This window comes from Lactuca sativa, chromosome 1 (genome assembly GCF_002870075.4).
Source record: "Lactuca sativa cultivar Salinas chromosome 1, Lsat_Salinas_v11, whole genome shotgun sequence".
NCBI classification, from domain to species: domain Eukaryota; kingdom Viridiplantae; phylum Streptophyta; class Magnoliopsida; order Asterales; family Asteraceae; genus Lactuca; species Lactuca sativa.
This window is the reverse complement of record NC_056623.2, coordinates 103,480,822-103,507,384: the sequence shown is the minus strand read 5'-3', so window position 1 is coordinate 103,507,384 and position 26,563 is coordinate 103,480,822. Positions and strand designations below refer to the sequence as shown.

General features: G+C 33.0%; 2 protein-coding genes across 2 annotated transcripts; both read right to left on the bottom strand.

The window, feature by feature from the left end:
- Window positions 1-93: 93 nt before the first annotated feature.
- On the bottom strand, window positions 94-5,082 carry LOC111909785 (disease resistance protein RUN1). Its single transcript, XM_042902084.2, has 7 exons — window positions 3,964-5,082; window positions 3,468-3,791; window positions 2,454-3,383; window positions 1,751-2,363; window positions 1,331-1,345; window positions 628-695; window positions 94-533 (listed from the first exon to the last, which is right to left on the bottom strand). Exons 1-7 carry the CDS (start codon window positions 4,996-4,998, stop codon window positions 519-521), a joined length of 3,000 nt encoding a protein of 999 aa, XP_042758018.1. The 5' UTR covers window positions 4,999-5,082; the 3' UTR covers window positions 94-518.
- A 2,494-nt stretch (window positions 5,083-7,576) lies between these two features.
- On the bottom strand, window positions 7,577-8,284 carry LOC122195294 (disease resistance protein RPV1-like). Its single transcript, XM_042896986.1, has 2 exons — window positions 7,752-8,284; window positions 7,577-7,607 (listed from the first exon to the last, which is right to left on the bottom strand). The coding sequence occupies exons 1-2, from the start codon at window positions 8,282-8,284 to the stop codon at window positions 7,577-7,579; spliced, it is 564 nt and encodes a 187-aa protein (XP_042752920.1).
- Between the last annotated feature and the right edge of the window lie 18,279 nt (window positions 8,285-26,563).

Sequence of the window (26,563 nt, the reverse complement as noted above, 5' to 3'; positions counted from 1 at the left end):
ATATGTATAAATGCCATGAAAATATGGCTATTGAACTTTCCAGAGTTGAATGGATTGTATTAAGTAATTGACAATATTGTATGAAAAGTAAAATGTGGTAGTGGAAATTCATTGATCTTTTAGAGTTTGAATATATTGTGGATTCCTTTACAAATTGTCGTTTTAATTTTGGCAGGTATACCAAGAATTTTCGAATTGAAATTTGAGAAACAATAAAAGTAACTAATCATCATTTCCTATAATATCACGTGACTGATAGAAATCACACAAATTGCCTAATAATTTAAATAAATAAAAGCCAAAAAATATGACAAATTGAATTTGGAGCCCAAAATGAAGATATGTGAGCTTTACGGATAGGCAGAAGGTCCAACCTTATGACACCTTTGTGCGAAATACTCATTACTATGTACTTCTTCCCACCATGTTTTCCATAAATTTTGGGCTAGTTGCTCAACTTACTCCTTATAAGTTATGAAGAGAGCATTGCAAATATCATTGCAAGGTTATCAGTCTCTTTATTCTGTTACATCCTGAACCAATTAATAACCTTACATGTCAACAAAACTGGATGTGTGCGACATCTATTAATGTCATGAGAGAGAGGTTCAGGTGTCAAAAATATACCTCATGTGCGCGACCAAGTAGATGTCGGACAGAATTCCTTGGGGATAAAGCTTTAAAGCATACTTTCTCTGCATTATGAAAACAGAAAGAAAAGAAAAATTATTAAATTTTATCATTCACATACATCCACTTGGACAAAGTTCTAGCTATGGTTCTAATTGAGTTGGATGTTGCTTTATGTCCGATCCAAATATAATTACGCAATCTAACATCTCAAAAAAATAAAATGATCAACTGACCCAACAAATCAACCCATTTGGGTTTCAATACTTGGGCTAATCCATTAGAAAAAATAAAAATAGAAGTATAACTTTCTATATCTCATAATGGTTAATTTTGGGTCATGATCCATCTTTTCTAAATAATTAGTTTTTGATCTATCTATTTAAATTAAAATATTGATCATCATGCATTTCTTAGAAATATTATCCATTACTTAATGGAATCATTATACGCCTAGATGCATCATAATTCATAAATGGGTAGCAGGGTGCACAAGCATCCCCGTTATGCGAGCGCCCATGGAAGAATCCTACCACAAATGTGAATAAATTGTGATTTTAACCACTCATGGATTACTTTGTAACAAGTATTTCGCATTTAGAAATCGAAGAGATTATTAAACAATGTGCTGGTTGTATGACTGTAATTTTCTTGGCACACAAATACAAGATAAAAAAAAATGCGTAAGAATGATATTTACCTTTGAAGTTGCCATCTTCATTGCAGATGATGAAAAGACAGAAAAGCAAAATTTTATTAAAAATGACCAAAAAAATAGTAAAGAGTGTTTAGTATTGGCACGCAAATGCTAGATAAAGTAGGATTAATGGTATGAATAGGTAACCAAGTACATTTGTCAAGCCTAGGTCAACAAAGGCTATATATAGGACTAGATCGCTAAAGTCCCTACTACCTTTTGTTTAAAAAAACACCAATATTGCAAGGCTATAGCTGCTCATAGTGTTTTTAAACAAAAATAGTGACTTTAAGGATTTAGGATGGCGATAAAACCTTTAGTGACGTAAGCATTATAGAAGGTTGGTTACCCATTCACATCAGTATCCCTAAAAAGTAATACAAAAGTTACGGCAAAGTTATATCTTATAAGAATGACACTTACCTCGAAGGCTTGCGTAGTCTCCAACAAATTGATGATATGGATAGAGTTCATTGTCATGCAGCAAAAATCGCCTATTGTCTAGGACGTATTCTCCTGTTGTTAATTGAAATCCGGTTAGATCTCCACCAATGATGTGATTCCATGACTTGTAATAGCCCAACAAATCTTCTTCTTCTTCTTTTTCTTCTTCATCGGTTTTTTTATCATCATACACAAGACTCACCCCACACTCCTCTGTAAGTTGATGTTGTTGACTTGTTACACTAATTGTAATAGTAACATGGTCACCAGCTTCCATCTCATTCAACCCAAACATCCAATGGCTTAAAAATATTAGACACTCTTCGTATACACTGACATTGTCAATGTAATGTTGGTACATCCAAGTCTGGTTCTTTGTAACATTACTAATTAGGATCATTGGCATATCAGATGACTCATAATCTAGAAGAAAATATATTGTCTGCAAATAACAGAAATTTAATCCTTTGAACTTGTTAAGAGATGATGGGATGGTAAATGATACTGACGATCCCTTGCCTCTACACCTAATCCAATTCGGCATATCTTTGCCTCCATAAATTGTGCTGAAAATTCCAAATTCATAATACATCTGCCAAATACAAGCCACCTTAATTAATCACCATACAGTATATATACACATACATATTCACACAAAGACAAATAGTTATGTAGAGGAAACCTGAATTTGATACTCCTCTAATCCTCTTAACCAAAAGTTCGTTCCCATCCACCTATAGTAAACGCATTCTAAATCAGTCCAGCCCAAACTATGTAATATGTTTACATCAACACCTGCCAATGGGTGGATTTTGACCATTCCTTCAAATTCAAATGACGAGGGTGCTAACGTATCCCAACCTAATCTTAACAGGAGTGGGGACATTTGTGGATCGAATACAACTTTTCCAAGCAATTGCTCACTATAATACTTATCATCATAATGCAGGATCAACTCTCTTAGTGTGTGAGGAGGATGCTCGACTGAATTCAGCATTGGACAGTCTTTTATACTAAGTATCTCAAGTCTAGGAAGTCTTTTCACACAACTAGGCAGGGAAACAATAGGATTGCCATCTATATATAATTCCCTTAACATGGATAGTGAATTAAAGTCCATGGGAAAGGATTCAGTGGACAAGTTGTTATTTGCAAGCGACAGCTTTACTAAAGAGCTCGGAAAAGAAATCACAATGCACTTCAAATTACTTGGTATTGCCTCCAAAATGTCAGAGGACATGGTTTTCATGTTTATGTGGATGGTGTTGGCCTTGAGCATTTCCGGTGAATCCACATCTAGAATCTCGATTTTAGATTCCCCAAGATTACAACCATCTAGTAATAGTGTTTTAACCTTCTTTAACATGCCATTGGCTTTTGGAAGTTTTTCAAGCTTGCTGCAGTAGCTCAGATCAATGAGGACAAGTTCAACACATGCCTCAATTGATTCACAAACCTCAACCAAACCAATGCAATTTGTAACTATTAACCTTTCAAGTACAGGGAGCTCATCAAACCCACTGAGAGTGTGAAGTTGATCACAAAAACTAAAGTTTAGAATCTTCATTGATCCAAGCAAACTTCTTTTGACTTTCAAGCCTGACCCAAATAACTGTTGATATTGTGATAAGTTAGAATAGTAGTAAAAATTCAGCAACTGATCAACATCGAAGAATAATAACAGAAGATAAGTTACCTTTTGCCTGCTCTCTAGTCTTTGTGAATTGCTATAACAAATTCCAAATGATTCAATATTGCTATATGACATGTCGAGAGCAACTAGATTATCCATTGGTAAGTCTAAAGGTATAGACTTCAAAAGAAACCCATGCATACACAACCATCTTAACTCTTCTGGAAAATTCTCATAGGACCCATTCATTTGAACATAATTTAGTTGTAGTAGCATCAAATTATCCATTTTACTCAATGCATCTGTTTTCAGTTCAAATGGCACACACATCTTCTCTTTCTCAAGCATTCTAAGATCGAGGGCAAGGCCTAGAAGATTTCCCTTACCCTAATAAGAAAAGGATTGCCACAAGAATCAATATATATATATATATATATATATATATATATATATATATATAGAGAGAGAGAGAGAGAGAGAGAGAGAGAGAGAGAGACAGAGACAGAGAAATCAAAATACTTTAAAAGTGGAGGATACTATAAGTGTTCATGGCCTATACCTTTTTTTGTTTCAATACTTTGAATGAATCCTCATGACACCATAGACGACTTCGCTTCCAAGGCTTGTTGGGTGATTCCTGACAAACTATGAATCTTCCCATCTCTTGAAGCAACCGATGCATCATCAGTTTGTTCTTCCTTCCTATATGAAGAAGGCATTTGTCGATAAGATTTGTGATCCCAAGTCGTGTGTTTATATCACATGCCTTTAAAATTGTTTCGCTAACATCTCTATCCATTCCAACAAAAAAGCAAGCAATATGCTTAAACAATTCCTTATCATTTTTTGATGGTAACGAGTCAAAGCTCACTCTCAAGACATTATTAATGTGTGAACCGGATTCTTTCCTTAGCCCTTTCATACACTCTTCCCAATAACCCACGTCTCGATCATATAGAGACTTGCCCAAAACTTCAAGAGCCAACGGATGTCCTTCACAATATTTCACAAGATCTTCTACTACCTTTTCATAACCTGTCTTGGGATCTTGACATATGAATGCATGAAAACACAAAAGGTTTTGCGACGCAGTCTCATATAATCCTTGAAGCATATGCTTGACATGCTTGGGTTTAACATTTGTTTTGAATAGTGCACAACTCTCTGTCAACCATGAATCCTTTGTTGTTATTATTATTTTGCTTCCCGGATGAAAACCTTTGCGTCCAAGTAATGCATCCAACTGGTCGAGATTATTAATATCATCAAGAACTAGAAACACCTTTTTACGGGATACCACATTCTCTATCTTGGAGGTGTATATAGAAATATCATGTACTTTAATGGAACTTGTTTTTGAAATGTCATCATAGAGTTGTTTTTGTAAATCAGGCAGCCTGAACTTTTCATCACATCTCCTACTGATATCTTCAATATAGCTGCTTGTTTGGAATTCATGACAATGCAACATATAGACATATTTTGCTAAAGATGTCTTTCCGATCCCACTCATACCACAAACGGTTAGTATGTCTGTCATATGTGTGGATGCATCTTTTAACCATGAAGTGACAAATTTTATAGAATAGTCCATCCCAATAAGTAGTGGTAGATCACTCCTTAAATGTACTCGTAATCTACCGTAGATGTCGTTAACAATTTCCTCAATAAATTCTGTCTCTAGCCTGAAACTTGGTTTTATTAGAAGTATAAAACACGATCCAAGAAACTAATAAAGTAAATATAAACATTTAATTTATCCAAAGATAGAAATCAACATTAAATAATATTAATCTATTACTTTTAGGGTTTTTTTTTTTCTTTTTTATTCACATCAAAACTATGTCATAGTTACACTTATAACCATATAAGTATCTAAAGTGTAAGGTCCTAATTTTTATGTGTAATAAGACCACGACCACCAAAGTAATACAAAATTTCCCACTAATGGGCCACAAAACGTCATATGTTTATAGTTTGTACAAGACCATCAAACCTAAATCTCAATGTGGTTATGCATGAATATGTACATAAATTTGCCGAGTAGTTATAGGTTATCCTTCACTAATGATTTGAAGGTAGTATGATATAATAAAAAGTAGACACATAACTAATTGTTCCCTATTTGGTTTATAACTGAAATGATAATATTACTAAAACTGAGTTTTTTAGATGAAATGATTAATGATAAAAAAAAAAAGGTATAACAAACTTTATTTGACATGGTTAATGTATCGATATGAGTTATGAGTCCTCATGAGTCATGTATCGTCGATTCAGCGTTGGACTTAATTTCAGATTCTTTTTTTGAACTCTCACAGTCTCACACTCACATTCTCTCTCTCTTTCTTGGTCATCACCTCACTCATCCCTCAACCAAATTCAAGCAAAGACTTAAAGGCAGAAGCTGCATATTCTTCATATCACTGAACTTTATTATTGATATATTTTGTATATGTGGATAAACTTATTGTATTTAATAAAACACGAAACCCTTTCGTTTGTTTTATAACAACAAGAAACTTTTATTATAAAGGAGTTAGCGAGGAGCTTGAGTTACAAACCATTTGAACATTCAGTTTTAGGGGTGTAACACTAATTCAACCGGTTAATGAAATCTTTCCTAGCTCTAATCTTCATCCAATTGTAAGCAAGAAGTTTAAGCTCACTAGCTAGATCTTTACTGTTCCTCGTCTTGTTGTTGAATATATAGTCATTTCTGCAACGCCAAATAACCCAAAGAAGGGCAAGAAGAACAACCATTATACCCGATTGAACTTTCCGAGCAATTTGCATGCCAGCATCAGCTTCAAACAGTTGATATATCGAATGAAGATGACTAATGGTTCCCCACATCCCTCCTCTATCAGCAACATATATGTCTCTACCAATGCCTCCATCGGAACCATGGATAGATTAAATTTCTTCCTTCCAAATAGATCCTTGATCGCATCTAAAACTCCGCCACCATTTCCCAAGGATCCCTAATTTAAACTCCAGAAGACTTCCGATATGAAGGCCTCCCTTTTCCTTGCAATTCTACACCTTTTTCCAGGTTATCCAGGTCACCTTCTTGCTGTCATTGCACCCACCTGAAAAGAAATTATTGCGTATACTTTCAAGGCATTTAACCACGATGGTCAGTGCTTTATGATGGGAAAATAAGTAAGTGCCAAGGTTTCCACGCACTTCCTTGCGAAAGGTCAATCTACCACTGAATGGAAGATTTTTCGCCTTCTATTTAGATATCTTATTTTGAAACTTTTCGATCTAGGGCATCCAATTAATATATTTAGACATACACTCTCACCAAGATGCCAAGGTAGTCGAAGGGAATGGATCCTTCACCGCAACTTAGCCATGTATCCATGTTAGCAATTTCAAGATTGCTAACACCAACACCCATCACTTAGCTTTTTGTTAGATTGACTTTAAGACCGGATGTAAGAAGTTGATAATAGGGAAATCCGATCCGTTGTTTATTGACTGATAGTTGAATCTCATAAAATTTGATGGGTTGTTTGATTTCTTTATTTTATTTTATTTATTATTATTTTCTTTTGTTATCTTGTAGTTGTTTGTAAAGGATTTTTGTTTCTAATTTTATCTGTTAAAATTGGTTCAGAACTTTTGTTTTGAGGTGTGTTTTATCAGGGGTTTTTGGCAATCACTGTTAGTCAGTGCCTTTTGAGATATCTAACAATGTAAGCTGTGCACTAATGCTCACTTATTGGAATAATGGAATCTACCCAAAAAATATGATCATCCTTTCCTGATTTTTCCTTAATGAATGTGGGCTTTATGGACTTCTAAATTGTCTTTTTGGTTATCCTTGTTTGTGACTTTCTGGTATAGGTTTTGTAGGGTTATAATCGAACGAAGTTGGGTCCAACTCATTTATTCATTTTCATGGCTATATTTATGTGTTTGTTCTAATAAATGACTATGAATGTCGGTGTGCAAATAACTTACTTTATCACACAGAATTTGGGTGAAATGATTTGTAATAATGTATGTGTTGGTGGGATCTTGAAATTGTATTTTTAACATTAATTTGTTTGAGATTCTGAACCAATATCGCATGATTTTGACTACACACTTTGGTCAGTTAGAGGAGTTTTTTTTTCCCCTTAGCCTAAAATATGTTTTAGAGTGTCCCAGGAGTGATCACATTATTGAAGACTTAGATTCAGTTTCATGCATCTGAATATCAAATTTAAATACTTAAAAATATGCCAAGATGATATTAAGAAAACTTCTTGAAATGCAGGGAGAAGTTGATATTGACATTTCATACGTTAATCAAAGAAAATTGTAGTATGAAAATCTGGGTGCAAAGGTGGTTACCTGTCTTTTACATCCTTCCCTTTTAGATTTGAAATTTCTAAAAGTGCTTCGTTCCATCTTTCCATCTTTTCAGTCCATTGACTTCTTTTGTTTGCATTAGTTTCCTCCTCCATCATCTGCTTATGCTTAGCCATTGCATCTCCGAAACTACTTTGTTGCTTCCTGATATGGGTGGGCTCAACATGATAAAATATGGGGATAACAATATGGTTGGATGTCATACGTTGCTCAAGGATTAGCACCAATTCGTCAAGGCACCATGTCGAAGAAGCATAATTCTTGGACAACACGATAACAGAAGCCCTAGATGCTTTGATCGCACTCTCCAATTCTCGTTTCAGTTCTTCCCCACTTTCAATCTCTTCATCATCCAAGAAGGTGGTGATATTGGCACCCATGAGAGCCTTGTTAAGGTGATCTGTGAAACTATGACGAGTGTCGATGCCTCTAAAACTTAAAAACACGTCATATGTATGACCATGAGTTGATGAAGAAGGTGAAGATCCTTCTGAATGTTCAGAGAGAACAACCATTATGAGTTATGGGTTGATGACCCTTCACCCTTCTCACGATTTTGTGTAATTATTTCTTGTTCTTCCGTATGTATACTTTGAGCCTCCTCCACACATCATCATTTATGAAAGTTTGTTTCTCCGCTCTACCTCTTCTCTCTATCAAGCTTTGCATCCCATGTTTTCCTCACTTGTGCACCGTAATCTTAAGCTTCAATGCATAATGTGTCTACATAAAATCCAAATTATTAATATTTACAATATGCAACATAGGTCTTACAAAAAAGCTTAAACTTCAATAATTAAACCTTAAAGTCATCAATATAAATATTTCAGTAGTGATTGAAAGAACAATACATATTCACCTCCAAGCTTTGGGATGCGAATTAGCAAGCTGCATGCAAATTATTTAACAGGTAGTTGGTGGTTACTCAGTTAATTGAATTGATTAATCTGTTTTTCAGTTAATATAAGTTCAAGAAAATGTGGTATACCAATTTATTTAACCTTTATTGAGATCCATGGTTGTTATTGATCCCCAAAATTAACAAGAACAATCATTTCAAATTTTAAATAAAATTGTAGCTAGATCAAGTGGCAGCATATATACATCTAAAAGATTACGATCAACATTTTGATCGGCCCGGATATGATCTTGAAACCATCAAGTCATGCTATTTCTAAGCTTGATGTTTCAAAATCTATAAAAGATGAAACTTAGAAGGTAAACGCACTTTATACACAAGCATATAGATATAACTCTCGATCTTGAGTTACATCTTGTTTTTCAAAACAATGTAACAATATTGGTTTGCACTCCCCCTAGAACACAACTTTGAGTTAACCAAACTCTACTTGTAACTACAACATCCATATGAAAAGGATTTCAAGGTGATGAACCCAACACACAAATGAGGAAGTGGCCAAGGATAATCACATCTAAAGTGGATATTATCATTGGTCTCATGTAAGACAACTAAATGCATAAGTAGATCATACACAATCGACCCTGGAGCCAACCATGATGACTCAAGCAGATACAAAGGGACCAGCTTGTGCTACATCTACAATCATGTCAATCAAGGAGCGATTGTGTGACAAAGGTGACTTAATAGACAACTAACGTAGGTTTTGCTAATCAATGTTGTAGGTGTTATATCTAAAAAAAATTCCTTATCAACTTTGTACCTGAAACCAAAAAAAAAAAACTAATCCAGCGTATTTGCAAATGAATGGAGCATTACTTTACCGATTCAGGATCTAGAAGACACTGCAGTAGCAAAATCTTAATTTTATTTCAAGGAGTATAATACCTAATCGTATTCCACAAGAAGCAGATGTCTTCCCATCTGGCTTCAAAAGATCAACATGTTTTAACAATTAACATAACCATGGAATGTAGGATTATTACAATCAAATAATATTAGAAGCTTCTCCATTATGAATGATTAGGTTACAGATAAGGAACAGATGTTATCATTCAAGAAGATCGGTTAGGAAAATCGTGTGTATGAAATTGAACATGTGAAGGAACTAAGGAAGTAATTATCGAGGATTAAAGAATTTCCACATGTGCACAAAGGTTTGTTCATCATTCTGGAATGAAAGAACACGCTGGACTGTGTAGTGTGCAGTACTATCCTAATTAAAATACGAAATCGAAGAAAAGTAATTGAAATAAACAAAATATCAATCACCATGTTAATGAAAAAAAAAATGATTGTAATGTGATTTATAATAAATAAGATGAAATTATATAGTTACCTGTGAACTTGAATCATGCCCCACCGAGGTTCAAACATAAGTTAATTGTTTCCCCTTGTGTACCCAAATCGCATCTCTGCCCCCTTTCCTGCCAAACCAGTGTTTCCCTCCATCACCATCCGGTATGACTCTCGTTATGGTCAGTCCACTCTTTTTTTCTAGGTTTTTTAAGATGAACGACTTTGCAATCTCCGTCCCATTGGAGCGACATGATCTCTAACTTTGCCGAAAATTTGTAGTTTAAGTCGAAGACAAACCTAAAACCAAACTAACTGTAAAGATTAAATTTTCCCTAACTTTTTTCTATTTTTCTATATTCTATTTCGTTTTCGATATTGTCATTGTCTTTGGAAGTCCACGATGATATTACTTTGTTAATTTTGACTAAAGTTAAGAACAATGTAATCGATAGATTTTATGGTTTATTTTTGTTATGAGTGTGATGTGTACCATATAACCTTTCTATATTACTACAAGTCCATGATGATATTACTTTGTTAATTTTGACCAAAGTTAAGAACAATGTAATCGATGGATTTTATGGTTTATTTTTGTTATGAGTGTGATGTGTTCCATATAACCTCCTTATATTACTACAACTACTTTATAACCTGTAAAATTAATTAAACTTTTATAACAAAATTTATAATTATTAATCAGTTATTTTAAATAAATCATTTTAAATATATATATATCAAAATTTTAAAGTTATTATAACTTCAAATTTAACATGTAATTAAAAAATGTAAATTTGAATTTTGAAATGAGTTGTCTAATATAGCTACATAACATATGACATAATATTAATTAAGAGTTGTATTAGACTGACAGTTGATAAAAGGAGATAAAACTATTTATTTATTAGAATACAGATTCAACAAGCATAGATGAGCTTTGTGTATTTGGAATTGTTTATTTGAAAGTGTTTATTGATTTATTTTGATTTGACACCTATAATAATGAGGTTTTGGTGTCTAAAATAATAGTAAGTACTTGTTGACTTAAATAATATGTTTTTAATAAGTCACTTCCCATTTGTTTGATAGTTGTTGACTAAATATTGATTTAGATGACTGAAGCATTGATTGAGTCTAAAGCTCTAATTCATCTCTCTCTGAGTGAAACTATATTGTTTGACTATACAACAATATTAAATGTTGAAAATGACCATTTCACCATTTTGTTGTATTTTGTAGTGAGTAAAATGTATCTAGGGTTGTTACATTGTTACGTAAAAGTAAAGTCGCAATAAAAAAATTATCTTCTTATCCACATTAAACAAAAATATATAGATACAACTATGAATACATTTTGTCCATATCCTATCAATTTCACTCCAATCACATATAACACAATCGTTTTTGTTCTATTACATTTTACGTCTTTGCATGATACAATTTACATAAATAACACAAGAAACATAGTTTATATCAAAAGCTAAAACACAAACATTACCTTCGGTTCTTTACGTTCAAAACCCAAATGCCTATCTTTCATTGCAAACTTCAACTTATCTCTTTCCACCAATAAATCTTCTAAACGAAATCCATCATTTTACATTTCCATTGGAATTATCTTGATCATCAATAAACATGTTCTCCCCGTTTACATTTAAGGGGGTGTTTGGCAAAAAAAAATTATTACTTATTAGCATATAGTTTACTAGTTTATTGACTTAGAAGCTAATTAGGTTATAACCCATGGAAACCATGGTTAGAAAATTAATTAAAATTTCATAAAAAACAACTCATAATTATTAATCAATTGTTTTAAATAAATTATTAGTTAAGGTATATATTTTATTTAGTTATGCAACATTATAATCTTTGATTCAAATAAATAAATAGGTGTTTAAATTTTAATTTTAATCCTAGATTATATGTATTGATGCTTAGAAGACTTGTCATATTAAAATAGAGAAGGAATATAATTATGTTTGGCAAAATATTAATTAGGAGAATCAAAAGAGTGACAAGTGACTGGATATTAAATAGGAGATTTAATTGAGTGAAATGTGAAGAAAAAACTATTGATTTATTAGAATAGGATAAGTGAGAAGGAATTAACTTATGAAAAAAATGATTTATTACCGGTTTGACACTGATATAAGCTATTTTTTCTCAAATATTTTTTTTAGTTTATAACGGTGTGAAACTGCTAATAAACTAAAAAGTTGTTTTGCCAAGCACACTAAATTATGTTAATTAACCATGGAATTTTATAATCTTCTTGACCATGGTTTGAATCAGTAACAATATCGAACTTATTGTTCATAAAAGTCTCACTCACCCCATTGTTTAGGAAATTTCTTTTGATGATCAGATACATGAAGGAGCTAAGCAGTTAATATCGGCGATTTCCAGTGATTTCCAGGTGGGATATGGTTATCAGTACTTTTCAAAATAGCGGTGTCAAATATCGGTCCAAAATATCGGACCGCAAAAATTGGTGATATTTACCGATATTTAATTGATATTTACCGATATTTCCAGGCGATTTTCAGATGGGATATCGGTTAAGTAATTTTACTTTCTTTTTTTAGTGTTAAGTCATGGCCTTAAGTCTTATGGACTTAACTTAATTGAACCTGCTATTATGTTAAGTACTTAATTGTTAGTTTTAGGTCATAGACTCGTGTTTTAAGTATTAACCAATCTTATTTTTATGTTAATTGTTACATACTTAAGTGTTAACTTGCTAGTTTCTATAGGTTTGATCATGTTGATGTGTTAAGTACATAATTCTTAAATGATGATGATGATATTAGAGTTGATGTGAATAATCTAGATAAAATAATTGGATGCCTTGGTTGATGTGGACTTGGAGGAAGATTCCATGGCTTACGTAAGATTATGTTTCAAACATTGACTATTTTTGAATTTTGACTTTTTATATTACTTTTATATATATTTTATGTTTATATTTATTAATTATGCATGATATAAAAATACTGATATCCCACCGCAATAACCTATATCCCAAATATCGGCCCATGAACGATATTTGATTTTGGACCGCTATAACTGCCTAGTGAAGGAGAATTCATTTCCTTTTCATTCAGTTCATTCCGGTAATTAATCATTTTAAGTTTGTCCTCAGAATTAGAAATCATTTCAATATCCCTCTCAAAATCGCAAATAGTGGAAGAAGGAACCAATATGGGATTGAGTTTAGGAAAAGGAATAGATGAAACACTTTTACCAACAGAAGCACAAGAAGAGTTATGTTTGAATCGTTGATAGGGATAACATCAGAAGAAAAGAACTAAAAACAACATTTATGCCCCAACAATGCTCATAGCCTCCTTTTCATTCATGTCGACATCACTGACCCTTTTATTCTCTTCGGAGAAAAGAATTTTTTTTCTTCGGAATTGAACCTCTTAAGACTGGTTCCTTCAAAATTATGATTAAAACTTGAGTAGACTAGACCTCAAAATCATAATACATGTCCCAATTTGAGATTTCTTCATATTTTGTTCCAAGGGTTTTCTCCAGGATTTTAATTTGCGGGGATATCCTCCATGGAATAAGATGAAACTTTGACCAAATGATAAGCAAGGAGGGCCAAATCAATTGACTCAAACGAGGAAGGAAGAATACAATCCATGCGACACACCTTCTGAGCGTCTTCACAAGCTGCATTCCTCCAACCCCGCAGTGTCAGATCCTATGTTATACTATAGCATTGTCAGTGCCCTTCAATATCTTACCTTCACAAGACCCGACATTTCCTTTGTTCTTCATCAAGTCTGTTTGTATATGCATGAGCCCTGCAAGCAACATCTTTATGCTCTCAAGCACAAATTACGATACATTCACAACACCATTGATCATGGCTTTTAGATTCATATACCCATACACTCCCCCCCCCCACCCACTGTCAATCTAGTCGTATACTCTGACACAAGCTGAGGGATGTTCATCTATACATCTATTTACATCTGGGATTTATGAATATCCAGGCCTTTTGGAGCATTTGACTCTTTGGATCTGATTTAGACACCACGATGTGGTAAAGGGATACGATGGTCGGGCGGTCAGTTGAGTTGACTATTCTTGACTTTTGATCGTTTAACCCAGTTTGACCCAAGGCGTTATTTTGGGTATTTTGGATTATGTTGAGAATTGGTCTTTTGATGGTTAAGTCTCAGTTAGAGCTGAGATTCGGAGTCGGGGTCTCATCAACTATTGTTCATATTCATAAGTGAGTCTCCTCACTGTACTCGTGGGTCAAAGGCACCAACGCCGTCCCACGAGGGTATGTTATGTTAGATGTCTTTGTGACTCTTGCACGATATGTTGGTCTAGGCCCATTATATGACAGGATAGGCCCATTTATATGTTGGGCTAGGCTCATGGAAAAGGAAAGGCTAGGACCATTTCATGTTATGTAGGTGCTAACTATCTTTGTGAATTTTTCATTTGTGTGACCGGGCTAGGCCTAATGGTTTAGCAGGGCTAGGCCCATTATGTTGATTTGGGCATAATATTCGGTTTGGGTCCACTGTGAGGGCGAGGCCCAATGGTATGCATGGTATGTTGTATTTTGGAGAACTCACTAAGGTTTGTGCTTACGATTTTTATGGTTATGGTTTCAAGTACTTCCGGTTCGAAGTGGAAGGGCATGGCTTGATCGCAACGCGTCCACACATGCTTCCGCATTATGATGATCTTGGGATTTTATTCTGAGAACTATTTTCTTATAAAGTACTTTTGAATAGATATATATCGGATATTGAATGTTGTCTTAAAGATACTTAATGTTTTGGTTGAAATAAATTGATTTTTTTTACCTCATAATTTTGGGTCGTTACAAGTTGGTATCAGAGCCTTGGTTTGAGTGATTCAGGCACACTCTCGGGTATGTCGGAACTGAAACTGAGGAATTGATAACATTTTGAAAGAAAATGAGTTTCTAAAAAGATTTGGTAAAAATGAGCAAATTTATAAAAGGGTTTGATGAAGACAAAAGGGGTGATGCGTCCAATCAGCCGAGCTTAAGTAAGTGATTCCCAAAATACTCGTACATGTTTGCTATGATTATATGTTATCAGAATTCCTGCTAGGATAAGGCTAGGGATACTTTTAGGAATTGCATGATAGATTGGCCTGATATGTGATGTCTTGTAGCCTAGAGACGAAAAGACTCGATGATAAGTGAGTAGGGAATTTTCTTTATATATTGCCTTTAATTTTGTATTTTGATGATAAATGAGGAGTAGGGCTTTTTCTTTATATATTTTCTTTAATTTTTATTTTTTACCATCATTTATTGATTTTTTTTACTTTTATTGACCATTTTATTAAATTTCACCTTTTAATTTTGTTGACTGATTCGGTCCGATATGTTGGGGGCGACCAAGACTAAATATGATAAATAGGTCTGAGTATCACTTATTGTCAGCGGTTGGATACTGCCTAGCGTCTAGGCGCCGATTTATCGGCTACCAAGACAGATTTTTACAAAAATGATAATTATGCTAACAATTTATTTATGTTTCATGTATCAGGAAGATGAATCGATGCAAAAGATGTGTAATTTCTTTGAGAAAATGAAAAATCTAGACGTTTCTCGAGATTTTGTTTTGGTTAGTTGCAATTTTTTTCTTGTTTGGAGACAAATGATGTATGAAAAATCTAAATAGTTTGTCGTCTGGAAACAAACCGTGTATATTACGATTTTGGAATAAAATTTGTGGATGGTTATAGTTTTGTGTGTTTAAAAATGAAAGTATGCAACTATTATGTATTTAAAAAAGAAAGTAGGATGCTATTATAGGTTAATTTTGAAAGTAGCCTTCAATTTCAGGTTAAAAATGAAAATAGGTTGCCATTATGGGTTAAAAATAAAAGGAGGCTGTCATTATAGATTAAAAATAAATTTATGCTGCCATTATGGGTTAAAAATGAAATTTGGATGCTACTATGTGTTAAAAGTAAAAATAGGATGTTGTTATGGTTAAACGTAAAAGTAGGATGTTGTTATGGTTTAAAGTAAAAATATATGCTATTATGGGTTAAAAATGAAAGTAGGATGCTATTATAGGTTTAAACTGAAAGTAGGCTGCTATTATGGGTTAAAAATAGGCTGGTCTTGTGGGTTAAAAATAAAAATAGGATGCTATTATGGTTTAGAAATAAAAGTAGGATGATGGTATGGGTTAAAAATAAAAGTAGGAAGCTGTTATGAGTAAACAACAAAAGTAGGATCCTATTAGTCAACTATGTAATTGTTTTACCCATATTGAAGTTTGAACAAAGCGCTTAAAAAAAGAAATGTCAATTATGACCCTATTACTACAAAACAAGCCTATTATTATTATGCATACCAACGGATGATATATATCGCATCTGCTACATTGTTTAGTAGGGTAGGGTTAATGACCTAGAAAGGTAACCAACTTTGGTCTTTGTTCACATTTAGGTAACCATGTTTTTTTTCATTCACATTCAACCATTGAACTTGTTTGACCTGTTCAAAATAATGTAATATGACTGGTAATTACGGTAATACTACCTTATTATGAACAAGTCAAACAAGTTTATTGGTCAAATGTGTATGAAAAAAAAAATATGGTTACCTAAATATGGACAAAAACAAAAGTTTCTTACCCATTTTAGTAATACCGGACAAGAACCATCTCATGGACTGAGCCCTAGAATCAGACTCCGACACTCAATGAACAATTAGGTTATCCAACTTTGGTCCTTGTTCACATTTAGGTAACCATGTTTTTTCCGTTCACATTTAACCATTGAACTTGTTTGACCTATTCAAAATAATGTAATATGACTGGTAATTACGGTAATATTACCTTATTATGAACAAGTCAAACAAGTTTATTGGTCAAATGTGTACGAAAAAAAACATGGTTACCTAAATATGGACAAAAACAAAAGTCTCTTACCCATTTTGGTAATACCGGACAAGAATTGTCTCATGGACCTTGACCTGGAATCAGACTCCGACACAAATTGAACAATTAGGTTAGTCATGGGCTAGGTTGTGTTGCTAGGTTTTTAAAGCACATACAATCTAGCCCCTTAAGCGTATACAACCTAGACCCTAACTAGATGGGCCTAAACTGGGTTAGCCGAAGACTTGACTATCTCCTCATATACAAAGACCGAACAACCCAATTTCATGACACATCAATGGATCTTATGACTACTTGCACTTAACATAAAGAATCAAATATTACCAAAATGGGTAAGGAACTTTGGTTTTTGTTCATATTTAGGTAACCATGTGTTTTTCTTACACATCTTACCAATAAACTTGTTTAACCTGTTCATAATAGGGTAATGTTACCGCTAATTAGCAGTCATACTACATTATTATGAACAGGTCAAACAAGTTCAATGGTCAAATGTGTACGAAAAAAACATGGTTACCTTAATGTGAACGAAGACCAAAGTTCGTTACCTTTCTAGTTCATTAACTCAATGAGGTATGTACAAACACAGGGAATAAGTACAACCAACTAGGAAATCTAGAAATTTAATCAGTTAAATTTCATTAAAAAATCTAGAAATTTGGAATGTAAATGAAACAATCAAATTTTATTAAAAACCATATCAATATATATTCAGGAACAACAAAACTTCAAGAAAGTAGTATTTCCGCATTATACTGGTATCATGTAATCTTATGAGGAACTGATATCATCTTTGACATTTATAATGGTAAAAATGCCATGGCAACATGTTGTTAATTACCTTATAATACCAGTCTAGGGGTATCAGTGTATGAAGACATAAAAATAACTCAACATAAAAAACTTCAAGGAACTAATAATTATACCAATATATATCTAAATGAAGAAATGTCAAATGTAAACTACCTCATAATACAAGTCTAGAGGTATCAGTTTATAAATACATTTCATAGGGTGATATTTTTAGCCGCAACCTCTTCTGCTGAAATGATGACTTGTACTTGTCACAATAAATTCTTTATCAACAATAAATGAATTGACCAATAGAAACAAAATCAATAATTAACCTAAAAAAAGCATTCATGCCATGCAGAAAAGGGTTAAGAGCAAACCTACCACAGCTTCAGAATTATATGGGAAGTGAAAAGATACAAAATTTCCTCCATCCAAACAACTCAACTGCAAAATTAAACCCCATAATGAGAATCTAGAAGATAGAACAACAAAAAAGATGAACCAGTATGTGGTTAATTAGCTTGGTAACTCATGTTATTACCATAAAAACTAGAGAGAGAGAGAGAGAGAGAGAGAGAGAGAGAGAGAGAAGAATACTTCTTATACATGTTAATACAACTAAATATGGAACAATCATAATGCATCAGGAGGAGCTGGCTATAGGCCTGGTCATATGATCTGATGGCCAATGTTTAATTAACATTGATTCATCAAATCACAATCAAACATCTGGTATAGATTAGCTGAAATATTATCTCTGAAAAGAAAATATATAAAAATTACCCTAGATATAAACCTGGTATGGATCAAACGCCTCAATCCAATGAAACTAGTATAAAAATTAGAATCAATCTAATTTAATTTCACCTGATGTGCAACTAGAACAAATTGATCAAAACAACAAAATCGAAAAACGACCTCAAGTAGTTATGTGATTAACCAGAAAAAATTAAGAAAGATGAAATGATAAAACACAAAACCTCGATTCGAAATATGATGGATTGTTTTTTTAGGAGTCTTCGTGATTGAATATGGTTGGGAAGAATCAAAAGAATAGATATAATCAGCAAAGCTCTAACATTAAAGGATTCATAGCACCTCGATACTATATAAGGAAAAGAAGCTCTGACATTGAAGGACTCACAGCAATGTGTAGACGTAATCATATAATTGTCAAAATAGGAAGGAAGATCTAGGAACACGATATATGAGGAAGAAGATGAGGAAGGTATAACTTAAAAGTTAAAACCACGTAGTATAGTTCGTTGTGTACCTAAGCTAGTGCATATCTGTTACGTATATTCATTTTTTCCAATATATATAAATAATATGTATACACACACACACACATATATATATATATATATATATATATATATATATATATATATATATATATATATATATGTGTGTGTGTGTGTGTGTGTGTGTGTGTGTGTTATGTATACAGATGAAAGAAGGGCCAGAATCAACATAGAACCAAATATTAACCATAGAATCATAAGACCATATAAAAATGACGAATGTTCATAACTGAATAGACATGTTTTCTATATATGAACAAATGTTTGTTCAGTTATGAACATACAAAATGTTCAGAAATGAACATAGCTATTTTTGTGTGGCTCTTTGTTAATCCTGGCCCGATTAGAGAATATGACTAAAACTAAACCCTACGATCCTTTTGGGCCTATTTTGGGGAGCTGGATATAGGGTGATAGATTGAAGCCTATTTGCTACCAGCCAAGCTGAAGATTAAAAGGTTATATTAGTAATTTAAGAAAGCTAGCTGCATGCAAAAACAGGCAAGAAACAACTACTTAAAACAATTGAAGAAAACGGAAATTTACCAAACAATGACAAATGCAGTTATCCGCAATACACCTATACAATCCACTTCCATATTATATAAGTTTTTCAAAATTTACTTCACCTTTCTTGGTCCAAATGTCCAACAATGCACATAGTATTTGTAAGTAAACTATAGAAAAACAAACAACAAACCCCTAAGAAGAATCTAATGTAACAACTTAATTCCAAAGTATAATGTGCTAGTGTACCTTACCTAATTCCAAGGTACTATTGTACTGGTGTACATTACCTACAGGTTCTAAAATACCTAATTAATCTCGGGCTAATCATCCGCATTATACACTACAAGAATAAGTATCTATAGTGACAAAGCCTAAAGGAAAGATGAAGGTCGTCGCTATAGGAGGAGCTATGGGGACGACTTGTCGTTCCAATAGGGTTGACTAATTTATTTTTGACTTTGAGATTTGTAGACGACTTGTCAGGTCTCAACTAGTTAGGCGGGAGATTTCCCGGGTTATTGAAAATTTATAGGGACGACAATTCGTGTCAAATACAACAAAATAATTTAATATTTTTCTTTAAAGCACTACAAATCAGGAAGCTAGGTTTCATCCATCCTTGACAATTCCATACCAATATTCACCCCTTTCTCTCTATCGAACGACCGAGGCCGACCACCACCACAACGATGTTCGCCAGTTCCTTTGATACCTCCGGCCTCCACAACGATTTCGGCAGCGGGTTCTGTCAACTGCTTCAATTCCCCTTATTCCAGCTTCCTCTCTCTATCTAGCAGCTCCCATTTTCTCTAGGTATGTCTCACATAATCTTAAGAAATCTAATATGATTTAGGTGTTATTATATGTTGATTTCTGCCATTGAAAATCATAGGTCAGTATTCATTGCAAAATTTCAATTATTTAGTTCTTGATTCGGTAAAAGGAATTTTAAAGAGCAAGCCCTAGTTTGGTTCGATTTCTTGGAGATGTTTGTTACAGGGATTTGGAGTTGTTTATTATATGGAATTGGACCTTGTTATTTACTGCTGAAGATTCCGTTTGAGAACCGGTTGAAACACAATCTAACAAAACAGTAGTGGTCCAACTGTTTTTTTTCTTTTCCTTTTGCTTTAAAACCCAGTTCAATGGGGGTAAACCACTGCAGGTCTTGGTCTAAGGAGTTAAAACTTGATCGAGTTATATGACTTTAACTTTTTAAACACACTTGTCACTTTGACTTCCATTAAACTTCTTTGTTCTTTACATGCTAAGTAAGCATACTCCCAACACCATTTTAAACCTTTAATTCAAGATTACATAATGGGTAATAGTTTAAATATTTACCAGACCCATGAATGATGAATCCTTATGGGTCTTTCTGTTTTTTTTTATCAATTGTCACCTTATACCTTATCTTGATTTAAACCAAGTAAATATTATTTTAATTTAATGATAATGATCAAAGTCAAACAATGAAATAGTTGACATAAATGTTAAGATAATTATGGGACCACTTCATATATATGTAATGTTATCTTGAAATCAATTTATTATGGTAAGAATATAAATTGTTGATAGACCGATTTATAGAATATTTACTTACCATGTGGGTTGAGTTCCCGGTTTGACTCAAGATCCTCAAGATCCCTTCCATCTTTCACATTAGGGTTTATATCCATCTATAAATATATGTGATGAGGAGCAAATCAATACACACGAAAATACACTAAGAAATTCGTATGGTTCATTGTTGAGGGATTTTAGAGAGAGTTTTTGAGATCAACTGGAAAGCTCTTCCTAGTCTCTAGATCCGAAAATCTCAATGGAACAAGGTTTTCTTTTAATTAGATTCGAGATTAAAGATCTTCGAGATTAATTAGATTCTTTTAATTAGATTCGAGATTAAAGATCTTCATATTATGCTTCCGCGTTTATGTTTTTGGTTATCAAAAATAACCAACAATTGGTATCAAAGCCAACTCGAATCTTTTATCAGAAACTTGGATTGGTTTTAGTTCTTTTGATTTTTCGAACTAAAACATACCTTTAAGATATATGTTATTTTACTATTCTCGATCCTGCCAACATTTTATTAAAATCAGACAACATAATATGGTGATTTGTATGTATTTCTTTGTGTGTATATATCACGAACATTAGTGATTTAGCAATCATGGGATATAGCTTGACGTATTTTATGTTTTGGTTTTGGCAATATTAGCTTGAAATCTTTTCTTTTATTGTGTGTTCTCATAATATGAGACAATACAAATTATGAAGCAGCCAAGCCATGATGTAATTTTATCATAATAAAATATAATAACACATGGTTTGAAAAAAATAAACTGTAGTTTACTCAAGATTATTCATGTGTTCTATTTGTAATTATGATATTTGCAAAAGTTACGAAATCAGTAATTTTAGTACCATTAAATTTATGTATGGAAAAGGCTTTTAGCATATTCGTTTTATCTCTTAAACAAATCTCTTGTAGTTTTGTAAAGATTGATTTATTATTATTATTATTATTATTATTATTATTATTATTATTATTATGTGTTAAAAGCCTGGAAGAGATTTGAGAATTGATATATATTAAGTAGCTATATCCCATGCACTTAAACCCCATTTTTGGCGTTTTATGAGGTTTATTGGAGTAATTCCTCGATATGGTATTTTTTTAAAAAAAATAACATTTGAAGAGATAAAATAATTTGTCTAAAGAGTTTTGGGGTGTTTAAAGAAATGGCTGGACCTGATCAATTTATATCAGGTGATATAGATTAATTTGATAATAATATGTGAAAATTAATATACATTACAATATATGGTTTTGTAAAAAGAAACCATATATTTTTAATGGAATACTTGAATCTTTGGCTTATGAACATCATTTTTTTGTTAGTGATTGACATAATATCGTTACCAAAGTAACCTCTATTATTTTAATCAATTTGGTTATACGATATTGCTTATGTGAACTGTGTTCCACCTAAAGGTATACCTTATACACAATGTCACACATTGGCAAATATTTTAGGTTGTAAATAAACTACAATTATGACATGTTTATTTATTTTCATAGTAAATTAATTAACACAATATATCGCCAAAGCCATCTCTTTTGTGAAAACTGATTTACAAAAACTTAAATTTTGTGGTTTGTGTGTATTAATGTGAATATTAATTGACCCAAAGGTGGATTAATATTTGGCCAGATGAACGCATGTTTGATGATAAATATGCGGCAATATTTAGGTTACATGCCATTAATAATTCAATCCAAAGAGGGGCTTATTAAATGACATGATATATTGTCAATTCTTATTATCAAAATTTATAGTTTATGAGTTTATTAATGCGGGTATTAGCCGACCCAAAGATAGACTGATATTTGGCCGAATAAACATATATGTGGTAATAAACGTGTGACGATTTTTTGGTTCCATGTGATTAATAAGTCAATCCAAAGAGGGGCTTGTTAATTGACATGATTTATTGTCAACATTTATCTCTAAAATAAGGATATCTCTTGCAAGTTAGTATTACTGTTCAAAGACTTGGTATCAATGTTGTGTTGATACCTTGTAAAAATGTCATAAATTGAAATTATAGATTACGGTTTATGGATTAATGAGCATAAAAGTAGATTTACCTATATTCTCAAAACAGAAATTTGAATTTTGGTATTATACCTGTTAACATTGATCACATTTATGATTCTTACTCAACGAGATTAACTTTAAGGAATGCAATGAGGACATTATGTTAGTTCTCAATTGTGTGTATATTGACCATTCATTTTGGATAGAGCAACATTCTTTGAGGATGTTGAGTTTGGGGGAGAAACAAGGTTAAAACATTGTCCTTAAGGAGGAATCAGTTTTGATTCCTATTATTGCTTTCGATAGTATGCAAATTATGAATCAGTGATCGACAATGTTTTTCAATCTCCTATTTTGAAAACACAAACTCAACAAACTCAACTTTGGATATCCTATGCGTGGTACCACATTTTTCATCAATTTATTATCTCTTTTGGTTTTGGGGTAAATACAGTAAATGATATTGTGTATCACATATTAAGTGGGAGTAAATTTATCTTTCTGGTTTTGGGTCGATATCTATGCAACCCAATTTTGGATCATAAGAAAGTAGCCAAATGAATTTTGAGATATCTATATATAACAAAAGGCTATATGCTCACCTATAGGAAATCAGATGTTTTGGAGATCATTTTTATTAAAAATCTGATTTTATTAGATGCCAAAATGGTTACCGATCCATATCGGGATACTTTTACATTTTAGCATGATGAGCCACTTCATGGAATAGACTTCGGTAGCTTCTTCCATAATTGCATCATAATTTATAGCATGGAATATGGTTGCGAAAATTTGTCATGAGGCTACACATTATTGGTATTGAAAGACCATTAAAGTTGTGATAATAAATCAGCAATGTTATATTCCAATAACAGAAGTTCTATAAAGTCAAAGCATATTGACATCAAGTTTCCTTCTGTTAACACAATAGTGCAAAATGGAAATATATATAACACATATGAACAAACTCCATGAAAGCGGATCCGCTCATAAAGGGATTACCTCCCTAGGTCTTTCATGAGCATACTACACACGTTGGTGTGATATTTGGTTTTAGTGGGAGTTTTATAGTCCGTTATGTCTTGTTTAAGAATATCTTTTTCTGTACAGAATTAAGAATTCGGTTAACTCCATTATTAGTTGCACTTATTTGAAGTTTGATCTCACTTCAAGTTAAAAAGGAACTCGTTGGAAATCTATTTAGATTTTAAAACCACACTTCATGTTTAATCTATGTCGTTAGTTATATATGTATATGTGACCATTGATAGGTTTAGTTACGTAAATTGTAACGAAGACCGCTTTGATCCTATACTATTATGATTAGTGGATGAGATTGTTTAAGGGTACCAATATTATGATAACATTCACTAAAGCGCTTATATAGTTATATGTATATTTATATATTTGTGGTCCAGTGGGAGATTGTTAGATAATTATGGGACCATTTCATATATATGTAATGTTATCATGAAATCAATTTACTATGGTAAGAATATAAATTGTTGATGGACCGATTTATAGAATATTTACTTACCATGTGGGTTGAGTTCCCGGTTTGACTCAAGATCCTCAAGATCCCTTCCATCTCCCACATTAGGGTTTATATCCATCTATAAATATATGTGATGAGGAGCAAATCAATACACACGAAAATACACTAAGAAATTCGTATTGTTCATTGTTGAGGGGTTTTAGAGAGAGTTCTTGAGATCAACTGGAAAGTTCTTCCTAGTCTCTAGATCCGAAAATCTCAATGGAACAAGGTATGTAATCATTATTTCATGTTTAAGTTTTCTTTTAATTAGATTCGAGATTAAAGATCTTCATATTATGCTTCCACATTTATGTTTTTGGTTATCAAAATAACCAACAATAAAATCTGGTCTTTTGATGTGTTAGCTTTTGACAGAGATGGATGGGTTTGAGAAGGGTGCTATTAACAGACCTGATGCTACTAACAGACCTGAGTTACTAGATTTTGCTTTGATGAGACCGGTTCGGTTTTCCAGGAAAGTGGTTGTGGGTAAACCGGATGAAGATGGAAGGAGAAATATTTTTGCTTTGTGTTTACAAAAGGTGCCAATGGAGGAGGACAAATAGGTCATTTGTGACCTTGTTGCTTCAAGTACACCAGGGTTAGTTGGGGCTAATATTGAAAATATAGCTAATGAGGCTGTAATGCTTGCTACTCGTAGAGGTTTGTGCTAATTGCTAAACATAACATTCACTTAAGTGTTTAGATATAGCAATGTCTTGATTATGTTTGTGTATGTTGTTAGGTGGTGATTTTATGACCAAGAAGGATGTTCTTGAAGCTGTTGAGAGGGCTACAACGAATATTTGTAACAATGATACTAACGGTGAAGCTAAATCACCATATTTGTTTGCACAAATGGCATTAGAAAGCATGTATGCCTAGGGATGATGATTTCCAGCTAATCATCTACAGGATTTGTTCAAGATGGAGAATTCAATTTTGGTGTTATTAGATTTCATATATATTTAGCTTGTTAGTACATAGATCTTTTAGGATAATTAATTCTATTTTCATAGAGGCTATATTTTGTTTTTCACATTTTTTGAACCAAGCCAAAACAGAGGCATGCTAAAGGTGCAACTAAAGTATGTTTCCTTAATTGTAAAAGTCTAAAAAAGTCCAAGTTTCACATAATGATAAAATGCCCCTGTATTGATAATCTTTTGTTCCATCTTTTTATATGTGATTCATTCATGCTTCCAAGTATGACAAAATGATAAACTATCTTTTTATAAGCTTTTGATTGTATGATGTTGAAATGTTTTATAGTTAAATTTACTATTTGTCTGATTTTATGTAAAAATTCTGGAAAATTAAACAAACAGTAGGGACAGGATGTAAATTGTGTCCAAACACCTATGGGGACGACAAGTTGTCGCTATAGGTGCACCTGTAGGGACGACATGTCGTCACTTTAGGTGTACCTATTGCAACGAAGGCTATGGTGACGACAAAATGAGCTAAAGCGACGAGGCCTATGGTGACGACATGTCGTCCCTGACATCTATAGCTACAACTTTGCACCCTAAAGTGGCGATTTTTTTTGTTCCTATAGGTCTTTATTCTTGTAGTGATACCAAGTGCTGCAACTCAAGTTCTGTTGTTCTTCCGCACCATCTTCCTCCCTCGCATTTGTTGTTAGAATAATTTGAGGATGATCACTTTATGCATAATATTAGAGCCTACAATTCCATGTTCGTTATGACCTCCTTTGGTGCACAGGTTGATGAGTTGATCAATAAGGGTCGTTAACCTTATGTCTTTAAGGTTTCTGACCAGATTTCGCATTGGATTCGGTCATTTTGTGTGGAGCCAAGTCAGCGTCCATGTTTTTTGCAGTTATATATGCATGACACGGACAATGAGCTATCTAACAGACTTCATTCTTTCTGTAGTGAGGAT

Bases quoted from the DNA above. Each gene is read 5' to 3' on its own strand.
- LOC111909785 (XM_042902084.2), bottom strand. From the start codon at position 4,998: ATGGACTATTCTATAAAATTTGTCACTTCATGGTTAAAAGATGCATCC. The intron at 3,792-3,963 runs GTATAGGCCATG...TTTTCTTATTAG, and splicing joins AAGTATTGAAACAAAAAAAG to GGTAAGGGAAATCTTCTAGG. The intron at 3,384-3,467 runs GTAACTTATCTT...CAATATCAACAG, and splicing joins GACTAGAGAGCAGGCAAAAG to TTATTTGGGTCAGGCTTGAA.
- LOC122195294 (XM_042896986.1), bottom strand. From the start codon at position 8,284: ATGGTTGTTCTCTCTGAACATTCAGAAGGATCTTCACCTTCTTCATCA. The intron at 7,608-7,751 runs GTAACCACCTTT...TTTGATATTCAG, and splicing joins GGGAAGGATGTAAAAGACAG to ATGCATGAAACTGAATCTAA.